Below are 26011 nucleotides of genomic sequence, written 5' to 3'. Positions count from 1 at the left end.
TATCCTGGATATAGACATGTAAATACCAATTACGCCTTGTCTATGTCTTATTTCGGGTGACAACAACTGCAAACAAAGAAATTGGCAATACACACACATTTATATTTTCTAAAAAATAATTCTGTTTGATAATTAAATACACCTTTTTATATCCCTTATACCTTCACTTTTAAAAAAGGTAGGGGTTTACTGTTTTACATCTGTCTGTCTACCTGTCAGTCCATCTGTCTGTCCGTCTGTCTGTCCCCTGAATATTTTATAATGTCATATCTATTTGTGGAACTACATTACAAGAATTTCTGAAATTTATGTATAAGTCAGCTATTGGGTGTGAAGCTTTTTCTAATTTGTCACTCAACAACTTCCTCCAACTTTAAATTTATACTTTACAGTTGTACAACCTGGTACTACAGTATCTCATCATGTATATAATGAACCAATAGAGACTCTTTTCATTGGTTGTGACAATGTTGTTGTAAAACATGAGAAGATAGAAGAAAAAAGAGGTATACTAAATTCAAAATTCAGTGAAAATTATTAATGAGGAACACTTTTTCCTTTATTGCCAAATCAGCAATATAATAAGAAATCATCTCATAAATGCAAATAAAACCCATTATCCTATTCTTAGCCATCTTGAATCAAACTCTAAACTTAAAACTATTTTAGATCCCAATTATGATATTTTGTTTAGTGTTGTATAAAAAGGAGATGTGATATGATTGTAAATGAGATAACTCTCCACAAGAGACCAAAATAACACAGAAATTAACAACTATAGGTCACTATACAGCCTTCAAGAATGAGCAAAGCCAAAACCACATAGTCAGTTATAAAAGGCCCGAAATGACAATGTAAAACAATTCAAATGAGAAAACTAACAGCTTTATGTACAAAGAATGAACGAAAAACAAATATGTAATACATAAATGAATGACAACCACTGTATACAGGCTCCTGACTTAGGACAGGCACACACATACAGAAAGGGGGGGGGGGGGGTAACATGTTAGCAGGATCCCAACACTCCCCTAACCTGGGGGTAACAGTTCAACATAAGAACAAACTATAAAAATCAGTTGAACTCATCAGATGGATACAAATACAAATACTATACAAAGTGGACTTATAGACTGATAAATCAATCCATGGAATTGTGCAAAATAAGGTCCACACACATTGGTCAATTATCCATATACTTATAGATAAATTATCAATATTAAGGGTTGAAATCCCTAACTTGAAATGGCTGGATCCACCCCTGTTCCATGCATTTATACATTTTATATTCCATTCATTTATATGATTTATATTCCATGCATTTATATGTTTTATATTCCAGTCATTTATATGTTTTATATTCCATGTATTTATATGTTTTATATTCCATGTATTTATATGTTTTATATTCCATGTATTTATATGTTTTATGTTCCATGTATTTATATGTTTTATATTCCTTGCATTTATATGTTTTATATTCCATTCATTTATATGTTTTATGTTCCATGTATTTATATGTTTTATATTCCTTGCATTTATATGTTTTATATTCCATTCATTTATATGTTTTATATTCCATGTATTTATATGTTTTATATTCCATGTATTTATATGTTTTATATTCCATTCATTTATATGTTTTATATTCCATGCATTTATATGTTTTATATTCCAGTCATTTATATGTTTTATATTCCATTCATTTATATATTTTATATTCCATGTATTTATATGTTTTATATTCCATTCATTTATATGTTTTATATTCCATTCATTTATATGTTTTATATTCCATTCATTTATATGTTTTATATTCCATTCATTTATATGTTTTATATTCCATCCATTTATATGTTTTATATTCCATCCATTTATATGTTTTATATTCCATGCATTTATATGTTTTATATTCCTTGTATTTATATGTTTTATATTCCATGTATTTATATGTTTAATATTCCATTCATTTATATGTTTTATATTCCATTCATTTATATGTTTTATATTCCATTTATTTAAATGTTTTATATTCCATTCATTTATATGTTTTATATTCCATTCATTTATATGTTTTTTATTCCATTCATTTATATATTTTATATTCCATGTATTTATATGTTTTATATTCCATGTATTTAAATGTTTTATATTCCATTCATTTATATGTTTTATATTCCATTCATTTATATGTTTTATATGCCATTCATTTATATGTTTTATATTCCTTGCATTTATATGTTTTATATTCCATGTATTTATATGTTTTATATTCCATTCATTTATATGTTTTATATTCCATTCATTTATATGTTTTATATTCCATTCATTTATATGTTTTATATTCCATGTATTTATATGTTTTATATTCCATGTATTTATATGTTTTATATTCCATTCATTTATATGTTTTATATTCCATTCATTTATATGTTTTATATTCCATGTATTTATATGTTTTATATTCCATGTATTTATATGTTTTATATTCCATTCATTTATATGTTTTATATTCCATTCATTGAGATGTTTTATATTCCATTCATTTATATGTTTTATATTCCATTCATTGAGATGTTTTATATTCCATTCATTTATATGTTTTATATTCCATGCATTTATATGTTTTATATTCCATTCATTTATATGTTTTATATTCCATGCATTTATATGTTTTATATTCCATCCATTTATATGTTTTATATTCCATTCATTTATTTTATATTCCATGTATTTATATGTTTTATATTCCATTCATTTATATGTTTTATATTCCATTCATTTATATGTTTTATATTCCATGTATTTATATGTTTTATATTCCATGCATTTATATGTTTTATATTCCATTCATTTATATATTTTATATTCCATGTATTTATATGTTTTATATTGTTTTATATTCCATTCATTTATATGTTTTATATTCCATGTATTTATATGTTTTATATTCCATGTATTTATATGTTTTATATTCCATGTATTTATATGTTTTATATTCCATGTATTTATATGTTTTATATTCCATTCATTTATATGTTTTATATTCCATTCATTTATATGTTTTATATTCCATCCATTTATATGTTTTCTATTCCATTCATTTATATGTTTTATATTCCATTCATTTATATGTTTAATATTCCATCCATTCATATGTTTTATATTCCATGTATTTATATGTTTTATATTCCATGTATTTATATGTTTTATGTTCCATGTATTTATATGTTTTATATTCCTTGCATTTATATGTTTTATATTCCATGTATTTATATGTTTTATATTCCATCCATTTATATGTTTTATATTCCATGCATTTATATGTTTTATATTCCATGTATTTATATGTTTTATGTTCCATGTATTTATATGTTTTATATTCCTTGCATTTATATGTTTTATATTCCATGTATTTATATGTTTTATATTCCATTCATTTATATGTTTTATATTCCATGTATTTATATGTTTTATATTCCATGTATTTATATGTTTTATATTCCATGTATTTATATGTTTTATATTCCATTCATTTATATGTTTTATATTCCATGTATTTATATGTTTTATATTCCATTCATTTATATGTTTTATATTCCATGTATTTATATGTTTTATATTCCATCCATTTATATGTTTTATATTCCATGCATTTATATGTTTTATATTCCATGTATTTATATGTTTTATGTTCCATGTATTTATATGTTTTATATTCCTTGCATTTATATGTTTTATATTCCATGTATTTATATGTTTTATATTCCATTCATTTATATGTTTTATATTCCATGTATTTATATGTTTTATATTCCATGTATTTATATGTTTTATATTCCATGTATTTATATGTTTTATATTCCATTCATTTATATGTTTTATATTCCATGCATTTATATGTTTTATATTCCATTCATTTATATGTTTTATATTCCATTCATTTATATGTTTTATATTCCATGTATTTATATGTTTTATATTCCATTCATTTATATATTTTATATTCCATTCATTTATATGTTTTATATTCCATGTATTTATATGTTTTATATTCCATTCATTTATATGTTTTATATTCCATGCATTTATATGTTTTATATTCCATTCATTTATATGTTTTATATTCCATTCATTTATATGTTTTATATTCCATTCATTTATATGTTTTATGTTCCATGTATTTATATGTTTTATATTCCATGTATTTATATGTTTTATATTCCATTCATTTATATGTTTTATATTCCATGTATTTATATGTTTAATATTCCATGCATTTATATGTTTTATATTCCATTCATTTATATGTTTTATATTCCATGTATTGAAGGCCGTACTTTAACCTATAATGGTTTAATTTTTAAATTGTTATTTAGATGGAGAGTTGTCTCATTGGCACTCACACCACATCTTCCTATATCTATTTATATGTTTTATATTCCATTCATTTATATGTTTTATATTCCATTCATTTATATGTTTTATATTCCATGCATTTATATGTTTTATATTCCATGTATTTATATGTTTTATATTCCATGTATTTATATGTTTTAGGTTCCATGTATTTATATGTTTTATATTGTTTTATATTCCATGTATTTATATGATTTATATTCCATTCATTTATATGTTTTATATTCCATGTATTTATATGTTTTATATTCCATTCATTTATATGTTTTATATTCCATTCATTTATATGTTTTATATTCCATGCATTTATATGTTTTATATTCCATGTATTTATATGTTTTATATTCCATGTATTTATATGTTTTAGGTTCCATGTATTTATATGTTTTATATTCCATGTATTTATATGTTTTATATTCCATCCATTTATATGTTTTATATTCCATGTATTTATATGTTTTATATTCCATGTATTTATATGTTTTATATTCCATGTATTTATATGTTTTATATTCCATGTATTTATATGTTTTATATTCCATGTATTTATATGTTTTATATTCCATTCATTTATATGTTTTATTTTCCATGCATTTATATGTTATATTCCATGCATTTATATGTTTTATATTCCATGCGTTTATATGTTTTATATTCCATGCGTTTATATGTTTTATATTCCATGCATTTATATGTTTTATATTCCATGCATTTATATGTTTTATGTTCCATGCATTTATATGTTTTATATTCTGTAGAGACTGCACAGACTACCCGCATGATTCATAGTGTAGAAACAATGAATATTTTGTCAGAAGTGGCAAAATCTGTGGGGCATATAAGAGGACCTAAAGAATCTGGAACTTGCTGGAGGGTTGGTAATGATAAAATTATTACTGCTGCGCATGTTGTAGTAGATAATATATGTAAGTAAATTTGCATGTACAATGCAGCTATATATATCGCTATTTTCAATTTTTTCCTTGATCTTATACTGACAGATAATTTCCTTTCTCAGCAGTGGTCAGTAGAGTGGTAGAAAAAAATATTGGTAGAAAAAAAAGAGGGACGAAAGATACCAAAGGGTCAGTCAAACTCATAAATCTAAAACAAACTGACAACACCATGGCTAAAAATGAAAAAGACAAACAGAAAAACTATAGTACACATGACACAACATAGAAAACTAAAGAATAAACAACACGAACCCCACCAAAAACTAGGTGTGATTTCAGGTGCTCCGGAAGGGTTGACAACTTGCATCCTTAGAAACCTAAGGATGCAAGTTGTCAATGTATTTCAACATCAAAGTCGTCTTTAAGGCAATATTGTTATAAACATATTATGATTGGTCATCTTAACCAATTCTCAACTCAATTGTTTTTCTCACAAGCTCAAGCAAGATGACCAAAGATAACCTTTAATTACAGTACGTACTAAATAACAACTTTATAAAAATAAGTAGATGATGTGATACCAATAAATGGATGATACAACTATCAACCAAAGTTTACATGAAGTGTATGTAAGCAACTCTAGGCAGCCATACGGCCTTCAACAATGAGAAACCCCAGGTCGGCTATAAAAGGCCCCTACATGAGAAATATTAAACAAATTACATAAATATGAATAACAATACAATTAGGGGAAAAAAATACTAGTATGCAAGACATTTTTCATAATGTTGGCTTTCTGACAGGTTTCATGATAGTACAACAAGAGACAATAGGTAAAATATCTACCAATGTTCAAACCAAGTACGGTCTTTTGATTTGTTAAATCGTTAAAGCAATTTAGCAAAAAAGATTTAATTTGAACTCTCTGCAATATTTTTAATGTATCAATTGTGTTTGTCAGTTAAAAATATTTTGATCCTTTTCAGAACTTAAATTATTTTAGTCTAAAATGACAAAATCGCAAAAACTATTATACTATATTATATTATAAGTATAATAGTTCCAGGATTTCCTTAGTGAAAAATTTCATAAAATAAAATTTGAATATCACAAGGGATATAATATAGATGCCCAAATTGAACCATTCATGGTTAAATAAAAAAAATCTGTGACTACCATGAGTTATTTCTAAAGTATTATTTGGGGTACACTGTAAGTGCAGATTTGATTGTTATGCCTCTACAAACAAATAAGTTAGGATCCTTCTTGAAAAAGTCATTAGAACTGAGGACAGGGGACTCTTTAACAGCTTGTTTGTTGTTATAAATTTTGATGCTGTTTTTATTGTGTATGTTTATTATGTTTTTTGTGTTAATATATGTTGGTCACAAACTGTAAAGTTTCTACGACAATAAAATATTTGTTTTGATTTGATTTGATTTATATTTAAGGGTTCATTATAGTTTAAGCATTAATCCTTTAATATCAATATTTCAGGGGATGCATTGACTGCAATTCTCTTTGAACCACTCTTGGGCCAATTTAGGGTGGACTTTGACTACATTAGCAAACAATCATCCAGTCAGTTTAAAGTCATACCAAAAGTATTGTTAATAGATAAAAGTTTAGATATTGCAGTTCTACAGCTGAAACCTGATGAGAAGAAACCATTCCCTCCCCCACTTAAGATGTTTCATGTACTAAATCCTGAAAAAGATGGGAATAAACAAATCTATCTGATAAGTCACAATCAAAGTAAAAAAAAAAAGGTTAACTCTGGTATTGGTATTTGGAAACCCACAGAGAAAAAGCTTGAAGACCTTGAAAAGTTTTGTCAACAATATGGAGAGGAGAATGGTTACATAGGACTGGACAAAAAAGATAGATTGGTTATTCGATGTGACTTTGTAAGTGGAGCTTCAGGTAGTCCTGGCATAGTTATTCTCAATAATGTGGCCTATGTTGTTCTTGTTTATATTAGGGGATTTCCATCTTTTTATCATAATGAACTGTTTTCTGAAGAACAAAAAAGAACATTTCCTAGCGATAAGCTATTTCAGCATGGTGTCAATATTGGCAATCTGTATGCCAACATGTCTTCTGGAACGTACATCGTACTTCGTAATGAGATTTTTTCGGAGGAAGCATTAAAACTTAAGCAGACTATCAATCAGCACCAACTAGCTATATCTGGTGACAAAACATCAAGCAATACAGAAACAACAGAAACATCAACTGGTATTGCGAAAGGCAAGATGGACAATATCAGTAAAAAATCAGAAACGAAAATTCCCATTTCTAAAGCTACTGCTTGCACTGATCAAAGTGAAGACAACATTCCAGAATCAGCAAATTATAGAAGACTGATGTCACATAGTTCTGTTCCTGGCCAAACTTTTATTACATCACCACAAGAGGATACAGACAGATACAACATCACTAGTAACCAGTCTGCTCAAGATATTAAAACTGATGGAAGTGACAAATGTACAGTACAAGGTATGTAATCTTTTCTCTATACTCATTCAAACATGTTTACTTTATTTAGATCATTTTGTGGGTTGAACCACTCAATTATTCATTGGTTGAGCTTTCATTTTATGTCACCTTTCCTTGATTTTATTTTTTTCAATCTTTCATTGTCAGTTCTTTTAACATTGTTGTGATTATGTACGAGAATTCAACCCCAACAAAAAAAGGTAATTGGTTGGTTTACAATAGTAATAAATCCTAATTTGGTTCTGTAAAATTCCTTCTGTATATCACTGATATGGGTTTATCTTTATTGTTTTTATGTTGACCAGGATGACTAGGATTGTAAATTTTCTGGAAGATGGTTTAATTTCTCCTGGACTCTGGCTTCCTCCACCATTAAAAACTGGCTGCCACGAAATAGCCCAAAAGCAAGGCTTAAAAGTGGTGCTAAACAACCAACAATCAATTAATCTAGCTTATATATCTTTTTTATATATATATTCAATTATTATACAGATCAAGGAAGTCACAGCCACTCAAGCACAGGTAATGCTGCTGCAGAGAATCATAATTTGCATGCAAAAGAGGGAGAAATGATAACACTTCAGAGGAGTCCTGGGAGAACACGACTATTGTCTGCAGGGCAAATTTCTATTGGTAAGATGTAGTAAATTCATTATGTGAAATGTCATAAAGGCGTGCATAATTGACGAGTTTTTGCCGGTGACGGATGAACTCAAAAGTGGTCTATTTACAATCAACAAATATGACCGAAATAGACATGTTACGAAAAGGAATATTCACGACGCTGATGTGACAAATTACATTTTAAATGTGGGGTTGTGTCAAAACACAAAAGAGATTAACTGTGTATACATTGAATATAATTTAAAAACCTGCATTGATCCTTTTAGAGGAAATTCCGTATGGAACGAATATTCAATAACATTTTTCCATTAGAAATATGAGAAATAGATACCACTGCTAAAAAAATTGTTCATGTAAATGCAGTTAATGTGCGGGCAACGGAGACACGGGGTACATACCTGTGTGAATAGACCACCTTTGAGTTCATCCGTCACCGGAAAAAACTCGTCAATTATATGCGCCTTTATCACCGTCATTTGTGCATTTAGGGGCGTCGTCACTTCCTCCCAATGTTGAGCGAGTGGTTGGAAAACTATAATTCTATATTGTACGAATTATTCGGCAAATTGAATTATCAAAATTGACAATCAACACTGCTGTCATTAGGGAATTGTCAGTAAGTACCTACAGAGCAACCATTATTTCTAGTTTATCCTGCACAAAGACGATCACTAAGACTTTTGATGAACGTAAATAGTCCAGGGATACAGGCGACCCCCTCTATCTGGTAAATGACGTCATAAAGGCGTGCATAATTGACGAGTTTTTGCCGGTGACGGATGAACTTGAAAGTGGTCTATTCTTCGGCGAGCCCTTAACAGGTCTTTCAAATAATCTGGTATTATAATCTAGTTTATACCTACTCGTGAAGAAGTTTCTTACGGTAATTTTTATTTAAGAATTGAATGCTTCTTTTTGTAAATTTATTGGGGTGTAAAAGCGTTGACCAAAGTACATTTTGTATGAAGCGCGGAAATACTTATAATTACATTTTTTTTATCTATGATTGTGAAAACACGAATTTTACAATTTTTGTATTTTATTCACCTGTGCACTTTATTGTTGGACCACGTGTTTTCATGAATGAAAAGTTTTATTGAGTGATGCAATTGCTTACAGAATAACATGTGGTGTGCAGTTAGCCTATCGAAATAAAGTATTATAATGAAACATACATCTAATGTAATTATAAAGTTATGAAAATCAAACAAAGGAGTGTATGAATTCTGATCCACTTGTTTAACACCTATTTTTTAACTGGGTCTATTTTAAAACACCTTAAACAGGATTTTGTTTTACAATTTCAACTTGAAACATGTTGCATTATAGTTTTAGGAAATTTATTCGCGATCATGTATCTTTGAATACATGTATTTTCTCCTTTATTTCCTTACAACTTTGTCTTAATTTGAACAGCTACAGCTCAATTTGTATTGTCTTTATAAGGGGTTTGTGATTTATTGATTGTTGGTTGCTTTACATCCAGTGGCAAATATTTCATGTTCAGAACGGTAAGAGGTTTGTGTAATACATGCCCCACTACTCACCGATTGAACATCCCTGCAGTGTTTCAAATGCATGATATCATAATGACTTTGCATTTACACCTTAACACCACTTTGTGCAGATATTTTGTATTTTATAAATTCCTTAAACGTTTTGTGGAAATTCGCCAACCGTTTCATTAAAAAATGACGATAGTAAAATTATCACCGATGATCGATGGGTCTTTTCTCTATTTAAGATAACAATTCTAGGGGTTCTCTAAAAATATTTATGGCATTTTTATATCAAATCTGTTGGATGTGTACCTACTACTCTACGGAGGTATCTTTTTTCCGGGAGGGGGAGGGGGCAAGGATTCAATTTGAAAACAGACAGGACAGGTGTGTTCGAGATTAAAAAAATGACAGAATGAGCAACTTCACACAAAATAGCAGGATGACCATTCATGTCAAACAAGGCTGAATAAACTAATAAAAAGTCCGGATTGAATAGGGCGATAAAAAGGCAAGACATATAACAAAAATGTTAAAGCCCGCAATTCTTTTCATTAGCCTGTCCTAAGTCAGGGGCCTGTAGTTCAGTGGTGAGCGTTAGCTTCTGTCTGTCATATGTGTTCTTCGAAAATGTTTAACCCTACAGACGCCACCAACTTAGAAGCTTAACCACGAGTAGAAAGAAGAAAATGTAAAAAAAAGAATTTTCTAGATCAGAGTGTTGGATATATGTCGAACGCGCTATAACGCACTTAAAAACTTTCAGTCATTGGAAGCTTATGAAGACACTCGAGAGAGAAAAATCAACCAGACTATAGAGCTCTTTGTATGATTAGTGGAGCGACAGAATGAACTTTTTCAGGAACTGTAATACAACAATAAAACTCATATCTATTTAGCTTAATATGATTATATTATCAATCTATAATCGAATGAACTTGTATAACTCTCAGCCCCCCCTTTTTCTAGCCCACCCACTTCTGCACGAATATACTTTTCATGTCTTATGATAGCCAGAAATAATATCACAAAAGCAATTATCATCATAGGATGTTACATTAAGATGTTCTAGATAAATGTGATTTGAATTTCCCAAGACGCACAAGATTAAAAGTTTACCTGTTTAAATTATAATCAATGTTTTGACACCGTCCCTTAATTTAAAGTCTAATTTGTCAACCTCAGCGTCGAGAATATACCTTTTCGTAACATGTCTAATGAACCAACCACAACCACTAGACTACAGGTTCCTGACTTGATCCAAGGTTAATGTTAATAAAATTTCTAGAAACGTGTGCTTATTCTTTTAAATAACTTTGAAATTATTATTGATAACAAACTGTCATGGTATCAGAAGAATCTTTTCTATCTATTGGAGAAATGTGAACTATATTAAAGACTTCATTGCATTTCAAGTGCTACAAGAAAGTATGAAAGAGTAACAGTTTTAATATAGACGACTGCATATATAATCTCCATATTTAGTTCTATTAATAAAACAAGGAGATGTGGTATGCCTCCCAACTAACAACAACAGAACAAGGATACTATAATATATAACCATAATGTTAACGTCAGACGTCGACAAAATCGGTTCAAGTCGGACAAAGTCATGTTATAGATACGTCTTAGTTTGATGAACGATATTCTGACATTGTGCTTTACATCTAGATGACATCTAATTTTTTGTGTCGTAGCTATTCAGAACTTCTTGTATGGTGTTGACTGCTTAATATTGAAAAACTGTATTGGTGACCTCTGTCTGGTGGTTTTGTATTTGTTGCTTATGTGATTGAATTTGACTGTCTTTATGACAGCTCCTTTTCCGTCTTTCACACGAATCAACAATAAAAACATCATTGCACATGGAAAGCTGTAACAGTCTTCTTGATAACTAGCGAAACTAATCGTCAGGAAAAAAAACCAACCCCGCACTGGTCTACGCTAAAAACATCGAATAAAACCAATTATAACATACAACAAATAACGACAATCAAAAATGAAAAGTCGTGGCTTGAAACAGGCACATAAAGAATGTGGTCATAAAGTTCATCAAAAGAATCATCTTTAATGTATTAATGTGTTGAAATGAAAGAATATATAGTCATGGAGTTTAAAAATAAAATTCTTGTTTTTATCCCAAACCAACTTATGATATTTGTTGATGATTCATTTTTATTGATTATTGATTGCTTTATGTCCAGTGGCAAATATTTCACGATAGTAGGTCTTGTAATAATAGAGGCCAATCGGAATATTATCGGGATGATGATCAGGGGGAATTTCGACTTCCACTGGAAAATAAAGGTGTATAAGTAAAGGACAGAAATTTTGCCGTGCAACAGGAGAGTTGTTGCAAGGGTTCTTAACGTGCAGAGATCTTGTCACTCTCTTTACATGAGGCATTGAATTTTACTCGATATATGCATTCTGACAGGACGTTGCTGCAAACTTGACACATCTTTCACAGCCCGACGGACGCCCCACTTTGGCAAGCTTTTTACTGCCGGTCGGAACAGGACCAAGTGAGCATATTTCTATTCCCAACTCACCATTGGGGCTTATGATATTTGTGATAGCAAAAAGTAGTTTTTTATTTGGTCTTGAATTTGACTTCAACTTTCTGTACTTAAAAATGACTGAAATTTTCAGTACTGAAAAATGACTGAAATTTTCAGTACTGGAAAAGTACTGAAATTTTCAGTACTAAAAAATGACTATAATTTTCAGTACTGAAAAATGACTGAAATTTTCAGTACTGAATATTGACTGAAATTTTCAGTACTGAAAAATGGCAGAAATTTTCAGTACTGAAAAATGACTGAAATTTTCAGTACTGAAAAATGACTGAAATTTTCAGTACTGAAAAATGACTGAAATTTTCAGTACTTTTTCTCAAAATTACTTAAAATGATATAAAATTTAATGTACTGAATAGTGTTGTTTCCTAAAAGTAATGTTTAGATAGTGGCATTTTATGTACTGATTAGTAATGTTTCCTAAAAGTACTGTTTAGATAGTGGCATTTTATGTACTGATTAGTAATGTTTCCTAAAAGTACTGTTTTTATAGCGGCATTTAATGTACTGATTAGTAATGTTTCCTAAAAGTACTGTTTATATAGCGGCATTTAATGTACATGTAAACGCTAGTCAAATTGTTGGTAGTGTATAAAAAACCAAAAGGTCAATTTATACAAATTATTAAGGTCAGTGGTAAAAACTGGATAACCCTATCTAATATAAGTTGTCCTCCTTATACTGTGAGAGTATTTGATAGCTGGAATCGACATCTACTGCAAGATACTAAAAGAGCCATCTTTGCTATGGTGGATAGAAATAGCAAGGGTCAGGTTTTTGTTGATTTGTGTCAGTTCCAAAGACAGAGGAATAATGCAGATAGTGGGTTTTTTGCTGTAGTGTCTATGGTAGCAGTTGCTTATGGAATAAATCCTTCAAAACTTAACTGGAATACAAGGCGTTTAAGACTTCATTTAATACAATGCTTCAACCAGTTACATATGAAACCATTTCCACTTCATCAAGATTCGTCTCCAAGAGTATTGCCACAGAAAGCTTACACCTTGACTGTTTGTATGTCGTGCAAGCATATGTTTTGTGAAAAAGATAAACAAGTTTGTATTAACTGTTCAGGTAAGACATCACGATGGTTATGTTTGGGTTGTCTGCTTTCTATAAATTAAACTTTTAAGAATTACTAGTCAAGTCATTTGATTTTTTGGTGAAGAGATAGCTTTTAAGCTAGCTAATGATCTATACCAATGCTCAGACGTTTATCTCTACCACTTATAAAAATGTATATATGAATATATATGTTTTGAATACTGAAACGGTCATTTTAAACTGAACACTTCTTAAACGCCTGAATTCACCTCAAGGATAATTGTCAAAATCCTTTTTCAATTATGCAGTATGTGTTCATTACCCTGGCCTCCGCAGGAGATTCAATACCCGTCAGTACTTGTTCTGATATATTAGGAGACGAACGCCATGCGTTTAATTCAGTAGCTTCAAGAACGTTTTTGTACAAAACAGTACAGCGATAAAGTGGTTGTTTGAGAACTTTCCGTAGCTTTAAGTGCCGGGTAAATCTATTTGTTTTGGCACAAAAAATGTTTGTGCAGATAAATATTTAAGTGGATACTAAAAATTTCCAGAGTATTTTTTAGAGTACATGAACATACAATCTAAGACTCTCTCACCTTGCAATAGTATCAACACATTTGAATTTTCTTCACTTTACACAAGTAGTTGTTTCCAAACGTAGATTCAAATATCTTGTCTTGGAAAGGGATAAAAAAATCCTACTGTGTAAAGAATCACGCTGATTCAAACAAAAAATTCTCAGAAACTGACATCATCAAACTGCATGATTTCTTGATTGACAACATATTTGTTACGTTTGGAGGACGTAATTTTTTAAAAGACTGTCAGAATTCCAATGGGAACCAATTGTGCCCCTCTTCTTTCCGACTTGTTTGTTTATTATTATGAGGCTGACTTCATACAGGGAATTCTTAGAAAGAAAGTTAGCAATATCCTTTAACTTTCCGTTCCGCTAAATAGATGATGGTCTTTCACTAAATAATACAAAATTTGGTGACTATGTTGAACGAATCTAATCGATCGAACTAGAGATAAAGGCTAAGTCTGCCACATGTCTTGACTTACATCTAAAACTTGACAATGAGGGTCGGTTGAAAACAAAACTTAACGACAAACAAGATGATTTCAGCTTCCCAATTGTGAATTTTCCATTTCTATAAAGCAACATTCCAGCAGCGCCTGCATACCGAGTATATGTCTTGCAAATGATATAATCCCGGGCTTGTATTTCATATCATGATGTCCTTGAGAGGTTGCTGCATACAAGGAAACTATTAAACCAAGAGTTTCAGATGGTGAAGTTGAAATCATCCGACGTAAATGTTACGGAGGCCATCCCGAGTTGGCTAACCGTTATTGAATTACCGTTTCGCAGATGAATTACATCTATATCAATAATACATATGTAAACACAAAGATGTGACAGAATAGCAGAAGGTGTATAAGTTAGGTGTACCCACATAGTGCATCACCGCTATGCATTAATGTGCCAGTATACGATTTTTTTTGTTACGGTCATCCATATATGCTCTTAGTTTCGTCTATGCTCAATATCAATAACGTAAAGAAATGCAATTTTCTTTCAGCCTAAACAAATTGTACTCTGACAGTGCATATAATTATGTATTAGTTATCACCAAGTTTTACTTATATAAGATATATGTATGATTCAGCAAAGAAAAACTGCGCACTTTTCAAATGTAACCCTGATATTGAAGTCGGTCAATATATTCGCATTTGCCAAATATTTTGTACATCATATCAATGAATAACCTACATTTGAATTTACATTTATTTGATGTTCATGTAGAAAACAGTGTGAAGCACCACCAAATAAGGATACGATGCGACCAAGGTATTCCGATTAAAACGATTAAGGATGGTATGAAACTAAGGCTTCATAGCGAAGGACAACTTCAGACTCTAACAAAGCCGACAGGTATTTCACTAGTCAAACACCATAAAAGTACCAAGCCATTACGAAATTTATATGTTTCCCTTTCATTGCCATTTCAAAGCATATAGTTTAGTAAAGAATATATGAGCAACAGTTTTACTACAAACATAATTTTTTACATATTTATGATTTTTTTTCAGTACATTTTGTATTTTCATTATTGGTATATCCTTTAGATTAAAAGCTGCTGCTCATATTTAAGTATTGCTTACAATATTGAAAGATGAGGCATGTTGGCATTTTTTTTAAATGTTTATGTAAGACTTAATTAAAAAAGATAAAAACTTATGTCTGACCTTTTAAAAAAAATTATTAAAGAGGTTATAAGAGTGGTGTTAACATACTTTCTTTTATCATTCTTATTGAGTGACTGAAATTAATGTTTCAACATTATTTTTTATGTTTTCAAAAAACACCCGTAATGAACGATGCTTTGTTTTTGCAATTGGAACAATATAGTATTATAGTCTCGTTAACACCTTTAACATTTTATAGAAAAAAAAACACAAGTGCAACAGATGGAATCCATCTTCTTGATATGGTTAAAGTTAAATTATATATAACGTTACAGAAACTGAAACAATTTCAACAGATTTTAGGTAATATCAAATTTTGACACACAACCATCGATATACAATTTGCCTTGTCAAACTAATTTGGACGATGATATTTACTTTTGCAAAACGTTAATTGAAATGAGATAAACTCGAACAAAGCCTTATTCAACAACCTCTGGTGTATGCGTAAATAATAAGTATAATGCAGTCCGTATAGTAAACAGAGTACAATGTAATTTGACCAAAATATACTTTTAGTACATGTTTTACCTTAACACGTCAACAGAGACTTACGATGAATATTCATTTTAAAGGGTCGTGGGTTTCAAAACTTGTTATTTGTTGTGATGGAAGAATGGTGAATATTGATTCGTCATGCAAAAGCACAAGTATAAGCACTGACAATATTAATCTGTTAAAGATAAAGAAGGGTGAGTAACATACATTTTAGAGATATATATGCTATCTAAACATGATAATCTATAAAGTAAATGTATTAAACTAAATCTTAGATAATACACAAAATATTACAAACAGCTCCTTTCTGAAAATATTATTCGGCTATGCTATTTATATGGTGATTCATTTACTAGCAATAACTAGTGGAAGGTAAAATAATTTTGCAAGGCTTACATAGCAATCCGTCTTGCTTATTTTTCGATTCCCTCAGTTTTACAACAATTGAAATGGGTAAACTGTCCTTTCATCTTATTTTAGTTTAGAATTGAACTATATGTTAGGACAAGGAGACTGCAATATAAGAATGTCAAGCAATAAAATTTCTTCTTTTCACTGTTCAGTTCGCCATGTCTAAATCAAAGAGGCTTCGAACTTGCCCTTAAAAACCCTTAACAAGTTTATAACGCGTTGTAAGGCGCATGATAATGCCGGGTGTCCGTCCGACCATTCATCCGTCAACATTGGTCCGTCCGTCAATCCGCCCGTCTGGTCTTGATACCGCTCTCACATGATAGAATTGAGAAAGGAAATGGGGAATACGTCAAAGCGACAACAACCCGACCACAGACCAAACAACAGGCGAAGGCCACCAATGGGTCTTTAATATAGCGAGAATTCCTGCACCTGGAGGTGTCCTTCAGCTGGCCCCTAAAATATGTTTACTAGCACAGTGATAATGGACGTGATACCAAACTCTGAATTATACACAAGAAACTAAAATTAGAAATCATACAAGACTAACAAAGGCCAGAGCCTCCTGACTTGGGAAAGACGCAAAACTGCGGTGGGATTAAACGTGTTTATGAGATCTCAACCCTCCCCCTATACCCATAGCCAATGTAGAAAGTAAACGCATAACAATACGCACATTAAAGTTCAGTTCAACAAGCATGCGTTTTAAAACCAATATAATACAATACTTAGTCAAATGATAGTGTTTAAAAATGCAATTTGTGTATGTCTTATTATTATTGCTTATTCTATAGGTTAATTTCGTTCATGTGAGTTAAAAAATCGCAGAAATACTGTTAAGGGGGCTCCTGGGTATAAATGAATTTTTTTTTCTAATATAGGATTTAGCTATATTTTTTCATAAATGAACTTTATCATATACTTAAAAGAAAAATGAAATAAAAAAATGGGGTCACCGTTCATTTAAGCTAAAATCTGTTTCTGGAAGAAGCATACATTTTTGTTAATGTCCTTTTTTTCTGTTGAACTAATAGGAGAAAAAGAGGAAATATCGAAATAAAAAAATAACCTAATATAAGAAATCGCTTAAATTTTACAATTATTTAGTCTATGTACAGCTTATTTGAAAACAATAATAAAAATTATAGGTCACCGATGAGTTAAAAAAGATATTTCAAATTTAAGGCAAAAAAATGGCATTTTTACACCAAAGGGAGATAATTTGGAGCTTTTTCAATTTTTAAAGTCATCTGGGGCCAAACCAAATCATTTTTTTGGGTTGTTTTTTGTACCATATCATATAGTAACAACTAAAAGTGTAATAAATAAAATTTGTAATGAAAAAATAAAGGTTTAATTTTTTGCTAAAATTTTTGTACCCACGAGCCACCTTAAGTTGAATAATCTTAAATTTGTAAGATTTTCATTTTTATATGATTATGGCAGCTATATATATATAAATTTCATGTGCTAATTTCTATGCCCTTAGATTCATCGAACTATCTGCAGGCATTGCTTGGCAATACAGATAAGGAATTTGAGATACTAATGACTTTGTCGACACTACTTAAGATTAACCGTATCAAACCAGAAGACTGGCTTGTACCTGTAATTAAACATCAGCACCAGATGGCGTGTTATATGCTGTTGGCCTATATGAATGAACCAAACACAAACAAAGAAGATGCTATAACTAACGCCTTGAAAATGGCTATTGAGAAAAATGATAAAAATATTACAAATACTTTATGTTGGTTTATCATCAGGGAATATTTCAAATGTGTATCATTCCAAATTGACGGATTACTTGATGTTTGGCCAGCTATGGTTTGTAAAAAGTTAAACTGTCACGAGTTTGACCAATGTTCAAAAGACGTTGTTGTCGTAGTTGAGATGGTGAAATCTGCAAAATACTTGCCTAAACAATTCTGGAATATACCAATAGAGTATCTGTCTCAAAATGACGTAATACAAATTGAAACCAAACATTCGAGTAAGAATACAAATGTCGATGTATCAATACACGATTGTTTCCCTGAAAAATTCGAAATCGATGGAAATCTTGCTTCAAACTTATTTGAAAAGCACAGTAAGTTGACATTTATTTGCAAGTCGATTTACAAATCAAAAGATTGTGTAAAAGTATATCATCCGTGTGTTCAATTATTCTGCAGAAGAAAAGGTTTAATTCCCATAAAAGAAAATCATTTCCCCAAATTTATAAATAATGTTAAAACAAACATCTTGGAAGGGGAACCCGTCTTCGCAAGTAGGATACGAGCTGGCGAACAAATAAAATCAACATACTACACAGGCACACTTGGAGGATTTGTTAAAATTATGGGGGATATTACATTTATAACTTGCGCACATGTGGTGGTGAACAAGGACGTTATCAGTGGACGAAAGCTCAGCATACCAAACAATGAATCTACACATATAGAATGTGTACAAATTTCACCGAATTCTATAGATACTTTTCGTTGTGGTAAATTACGCTATATTGAGTTCAAAACAGATAGACCAGGGGAAACCAGCATTGATGCCGCACTTATTGCATTATCAGAGGGTATAGGAATTGATAATGATGACTTCATTGCGAACAGAAGAAGTAATAAACATTCCTTAAAGTTACTTGGTATGTAAATGTACTTGTTAGATAATTGTCAACAGCAATATTTCTTTCGTCAGTTTAGACGTCACGTCAAGTATTTTTGTTATTCAAAACTAATGTTGATGAAATGCAATAAACATCTTTAAATGGCGAAAGTGCTAGTTCACGGCCGGTACTCGGCTAACCGAGAGATTGGTCGGTCAATCTATATTGAATATGCGACTATATCGGCGGTTGGTCTGTTAATCGGGTTGGCTTAAGTCTGTTATCAGTTGTAATTATTTATTTCCAGCTTCGATAAATGATCTATAAAATGAAAAAGCGGACTACTCATCAATAAATTAATACATATTTTACACACACAAAATGTACACAAAATAGACATGTTCGTTGAATTTACTTGCATGCAATATTTTGAACATCGAAAAAAGACAGGCATTATGTTTGTTAACCATATTAATATCATTGTGTGAAAAATCTACACGAAAAGGTGTATTTTGGTGACATTAATCAATTTTTATTTGAAACCTGGTCTGTTAATTGGTCAGATGTATTAAACCCGGTCTGTTAATGGGTCTGTTAAGAGTTATGAATTGCAATAATATTATAATTTTATTGCTATATGGGATGTTATCGGATCAAATAGGTAGGCTCAAGACGAGCGGCTTAAATATACGGAAACAACACATGAGCAATGAAAAATAAAATATACGAAAACAACACATGAGCAATGAACACTTCAGACAGTGGAAATTAAAAATTGATAAAAATGGTTTCAAAAAGTGTAATATTAGAATAAAATAAATTTCATCCAAGAATGGTCGCATATATTATGTGGATTATGTTTAATTGTCATGAATGACACCAATTTGTCATCTACATTCGAAACCAGTATATAAAACAGAGATAAACGTCGTAATCTAACTAAATATCAGTAAGTAACATATATTGGGATGCTAGAATATAAAGAGCAGGGAATAAACAAGAAGTAATTGTAACAGGATGCTGTTACAAAGTCTCCCAAACAAAGCTCTGATAACTCCCCATTTATATGGTCTCATATATAGATATAGGAAGATGTGGTGTGAGTGCCAATGAGACAACTCTCCATCCAAATAACAATTTAAAAATTAAACCATTATAGGTTAAAGTATGGCCTTCAACAAGGAGCCTTGGCTCACTCATTTGATTGGATTTGTTGTCCCATACATGAATATATATGGCTTACGAGTAGGGAATCTCCACCGTTTACAAGTTTTCAAACAGGAGGGGGTGGTGGTGACCCCCAGGGACTTTACCTACATTTCATTTGATTTGTTTTGTTGTCCCCTACAAGATAAAATATGGTTTAGGGGTGGGGATCTGGACCGTTTACAAGATAATAGTACATTCTCAAATTGAACGGGGTGGGGGTGACACCCAGGAACTTCCATCTAATTTCATGTGATTTGTTTTATTGTCCCATACAAGAACATACGGTTTAGGGGTGGGGATCTGGACCGTTTTCAAGTTTTCAAACAAGAGGGGTTGGGATGACCCCTAGGGACTTCCCTTTTATTTCATTTGATTTGTTTAATTGTCCCCTACAAGAATATATATGGTTTAGGGGTGGGGAACTGGACTGTTTACAAGTTTTCAACCTAGAGGGGGTGGGGTGACCCCCTAGGGACTTTCCTTTTATTTCATTTGATTTGTTTTATTGTCCCCTACAAGAATATTTAGGATTTAGGGGTGGGGATCTTGCCCATTTACAAGTTTTCCAACAAGAGGGAGTGGGGTGACCCCCAAGGGACTTCCCTTTTATTTCATTTGATTTGTTTTATTGTCCCCTACAAGAATATATATGGTTTAGGGGTGATAGGGGTGGGGATCTGGACCGTTTACAAGTTGTCAACCTAGAGGGGGTGGGGTGACCCCCCTAGGGACTTCCCTTTTATTTCATTTGATTTGTTTTATTGTCCCCTACAAGAATATATATGGTTTAGGGGTGGGGATCTGGGCTGTTTACAAGATAATAGTACGTTCTCAAATTGAACGGGGTAGGGGTGACCCCCAGGAACTTCCATCTAATTACATGTGATTTGTTTCATTGTCCCCTATAAGAATATATATGGTTTAGGGGTGGGGATCTGGACTGTTTACAAGATAATAGTACATTCTAAAATTGAACGGGGTAGGGGTGACCCCCAGGAACTTCCATCTAATTACATGTGATTTGATTGGGAGACTTAATAATGAGTAAGATAAATAAAATGTAGAGAAATGTGACATAACAATTTAAAGAATACAGAAATAAACAACACCCTCCATTCCGGACTCTCATGGTATACACGAGAATCTGTACGAAGACGCAGAATATAGAATAAAAGATAAGGACAGTAGAGAGTGATGCATAGCTAAACAAGAAAGAAAAAATAATAATTGTTTAAGAATACGAAGACAGACATTAAACATCCCTGGGTGTTGACACAAACGCATTGTGATGTACTCAACTGGTGACAGATGCTAGAAGTTTACATGCGGACAACTGCAGTTCTTCTCTCCACTTATGTAGAAAGGAACTAAACGGAATAAAATTATTTAAAACTTGAGATAACCAAATGAAATTTCATTCGCTCCTTTCCATTTACTTCTTAAGAATGATTTGTAAACAACATTAAGTATAAATAGAAGAAAAGAACCAATTGGATAATCCTGACGAATCATAGGGTTTAATGTCCAGTGGATATATCATGTGCATATGAGAACAACATGTTATATGTACCCTGCAGTGTTGTAATTGAAAGACACTTTCCGTCGGATTTTAGAACGTGCTACTTTGAACAGACAAAATCATCAAGGCTGATTAAAAACGTTGATAATAAATGCATGCATATTCACGCTATATTGAAGTGACACCCCTTCAATAAAATGCAAAGAAGTCAAAATAAAAAATCTTACTAGAAGGATACTGTTGCATGATATTGTATTTTTTTTATTCAAGAAAAGTTCTTTACTTTTTCAATATAAAGGTAGCAAAACTAATTTCGTGGATAAATAACACTTAACTGACATAATTTTAATTGTCCCACCCGCTAACAGACTTTATTCTCATAATTTTCACTAAAACGTGATATTATTCACGTTATATTACAATTATGAAATATTTAATAATGTCAATTTATTTTTTAAAACCACGGGGTTTGACATTAAAAGGTGCATTTTACTCGTTAACAGACGTATAACCAACCCGATTAACAGACCAACCGCCCATATAGCCGCATACTCTATATCGATTAACCGACCAATCTCTCGGTTAGCCGAGAGTCGCCCGTGTAGTTTATATATATATATAGACGTAGTTTTCAATATAGACTCGTTTATATACATATATATTTATGTTTATATCGGAAGCTAACAATTGCAGAGATCAACATTCATTCTATAATGGCGTGAATCAGTTTGAAACAAACTGAACAATTACAAAGTTAAATAATATAATGCCAAAGATATGGCGTTAAAACCGTAAATACTTACAGGGAAGATAATTCTATATTAGAAACATTCATGTCACGTGCTATTTTCTTGTGAATACAATTTGATATTGAGACAAGCTTTTGGTTTGAAATTTCCTACACGAGGCATTTGTCTCAATGAAGTTACAACTCTGTAATAAAACTGAGTTAAGTGTTCCTGAGACAATATACCTCAAGTTAAATCAAACCAACTTGTAGACATTTCAAGTACATGTAAATAATATTTATTCTTTTATTATTAAAAGATTTGGGAAGTGTTTCCCGATTTTTGTTTCAAACAAACAAAAATCGGGAAACACTTCCCAAATCTTTTAATAATAAAAGTATAAATATTATTTAAATGTACTTGAAATGTCTACAAGTTGGTTTGATTTAACTTGAGGTATATTGTCTCAGGAACACTTAACTCAGTTTTATTACAGAGTTGTAACTTCATTGAGACAAATGCCTCGTGTAGGAAATTTCAAAACCAAAAGCTTGTCTCAAAATCAAATTGTATTCACTGTGAGTGCAAGTTCTGTTCTTCCTCAGACGTTGCCCTTCAGTATTCGGGATCAATGTTTCTTATTTATTTGTCTGCCCTTCTGAATTCTGTTAGTGTTGCATTTATTTTGGAATTTAATGCTTTTATTATTAACTTGATCTTGAGTTTACATAAAAACAATAGGAGCCACAGACTTTAATATGTGAATTACATTTTTGCTTTATCATGCATATTGGTCCTTTTATGTGGTACCCAGAAACTGAAGTCTTGCACTGAATCTATACACTGTGCTTTTATACTTGAACCAAAATATTGTCAAACAATTATTAAAAAAGAAATTGCATTTTCAGATTAAGAAAGGATCTGGGTAACACCCGAAAAGCATGATTTTGCATCATTTGTTCTATAGCTTCTTGGGCCTTCAGCAGTTCCAAAGCCCTTCAAAAACATTTGCCTCGCTCCACTCCGCGAAACATGTTTCCCAATACTTTTTAAAGAACTTAGTAACAACCAAACTTTAATACTGAGTATGCATGCAATACATGTATATGCGGTTGGAAATATAGAAGATTCATTTCGGCAGAGGATGATGATTAATTCTGATTTAATAGTACATAATGACTTGACTATACATGTATTTATTATTTATAATAAACAAATATTTAAAAATTGTATGTTTTTGGATATTATAAATATAGTTCTGAAAATAAATAATCAGTCCCTTGCTTTAATGAAAATGAAAAATCTTGCTTCAATAGTTCAGAAAAAGATAATATGTCCTCTTAGTTTACAAAGGTAAATCACCGATCCAAAACAAATCCTCCTGCATGACTCCCTCCCCCCCCCCCCGATATCAAATGGTTGTCCCTTAATCACACTCTATTAAACAACTAAACAAAATACAATTTTTTGGAGGATTGTTTTACTAAGTGATAAAAATAGTTACATATTCTTGATTACATAAACTTTTAACATATATAGATTTAACGTTATTCAGAGAATAATTTAAATGAACCACATATTAGTTGTGTTTACGAGTGCAATGAGATTATGCATATTCTTGAGTGATGGTATTCACATTTTATGTATAAACAAAACATAGTATTTTAGGATTCCATTCCGGAATTTTCAATTCTAATGAATATTTGCAATGATTACAGGTTTGAAATCACCATTTCTAAACGAGAATTGCTTAGATTATGAAAAGATGTTCTATGGAAAGCATTTTAGTCAATTTCACAATGTTACTATCGGAGCAATATCTAGCATTTCTGTAAATGGGTCAAAAATTGTCGTGCCTGAAGACAAAGACGATGGAATTCATGTTGACTTGGAATCAATTGTCGATACATTTAAGAGGGTCATGCAATCAGAAAATCAACAGAATGTGCAGTCGTCTATGTTCAGCAGCGCAGCACCCGTCTTCAGCAACAATGCTCATACACAGGAGACACGTTTATTGAAGTTAGACAAGGAACGCACTTATCGACGACTCTCTCGATCCATGTACAATCAAATAGCGGTAACTCACATACCATTTAAACCAGGGGATTCTGGAACCTGTGTCTATGTTTGTGACAATTCTCTAGGTGCTTATGGGTGTATGGGAATGGCTATCGCAAACCATCCTGGACCAGACGGTGGTGTTATTCTTACGCCGATGAAAGAAATATTGAAAACATTTCATGTTGATATTCAGTAGACATATTTCATCAAATGGTTTGAAAATAACAATTATTAAGTATGCAAAATATCATTCAAAAAAGGTATTCAAATAAAAACAACAGTATAATTCCACATCCATGAATTGAAACAAGACATTTTCTGAATAAAATGGTGTTTGACAACGTTGTTATGGCTAGCCAAAAATACCGCTTATATGGTAATGTAAAAAATATCGCTAAAATGACAACACTTGACATAAATACAGTACACACGCACGCAAGAAAGGTGTTTGACAATAACATATAAAAAAAAACAGACAACCATTGACCTGAAAATCCTAGTCAATTGAGATTGTAGTCGAATGCATCTTCCACGTGTGAGATGTGACATATATTTCATTTCCAAAAATTTCCTGTTTACAAAACTTTGAATTTTTCGAAAAACTAAGGATTTTCTTATACCAGGCATAGATTACCTTAGCCGTTTTTGCACAACTTTTTGGAATTTTGTATCCTCAATGCTCTTCAACTTTGTTTTTGTTTGGTATTTTGATATGAGCGTCACTGATGAGTCTTATGTAGACGAAACGCCCGTCTGGGGTCCTAATTATAATCCTGGTACATTTGATAACTTTGACAACTATAGAACGCATCTATCCCATCGAATTAGAGATAAAGGATACTACAGCTACAGTTAAGGGGGCTCATGGGTATAAATGATTTTTTTTTCTAATATAGGATTTCGCTATATTTTTTCATAAATGAACTTTATCATATACCTAAAAGAAAAATGAAATAAAAAAATGGGGTCACCGTTCATTTAAGCTAAAATCTGCCTCTGGACGAAGCATACATTTTTGTTAATGTCCTTTTTTTCTTTTGAACTAATAGGAGAAAAAGAGGAAATATCGAAATAAAAAAATAACTTATATAAGAAATCGCTAAAATTTTACAATTATTTAGTTTATGTACAGCTTATTTGAAAACAATAATAAAAAATATAGGT

The 26011-nt window shown here is 31.1% G+C and overlaps 2 protein-coding genes across 2 annotated transcripts in view; both read left to right on the top strand.

Moving 5' to 3' along the window:
• LOC134706126 (uncharacterized) overlaps window positions 1-25188 on the top strand; it is a 32311-nt gene extending 7123 nt beyond the window's left edge. The window contains exons 5-12 of the mRNA XM_063564833.1: window positions 393-506; window positions 5178-5345; window positions 6813-7814; window positions 8307-8447; window positions 15374-15502; window positions 16392-16508; window positions 18218-19366; window positions 24502-25188. Coding sequence (XP_063420903.1) covers window positions 393-506; window positions 5178-5345; window positions 6813-7814; window positions 8307-8447; window positions 15374-15502; window positions 16392-16508; window positions 18218-19366; window positions 24502-25043 — 3362 coding nt within the window. The 3' untranslated portion in view covers window positions 25044-25188. The remainder of the gene's footprint in view (window positions 1-392; window positions 507-5177; window positions 5346-6812; window positions 7815-8306; window positions 8448-15373; window positions 15503-16391; window positions 16509-18217; window positions 19367-24501) is intronic.
• The window catches only part of LOC134708428 (uncharacterized), a 145756-nt gene that overhangs the window by 68027 nt on the left and 51718 nt on the right, over window positions 1-26011 (top strand). The gene's annotated exons all lie outside the window — the stretch shown is intronic.

The sequence above is a fragment of the Mytilus trossulus genome, chromosome 2, assembly GCF_036588685.1.
Source record: "Mytilus trossulus isolate FHL-02 chromosome 2, PNRI_Mtr1.1.1.hap1, whole genome shotgun sequence".
Classification (NCBI taxonomy): Eukaryota; Metazoa; Mollusca; class Bivalvia; order Mytilida; family Mytilidae; genus Mytilus; species Mytilus trossulus.
This window is presented reverse-complemented; position numbering and strand designations above follow the sequence as displayed.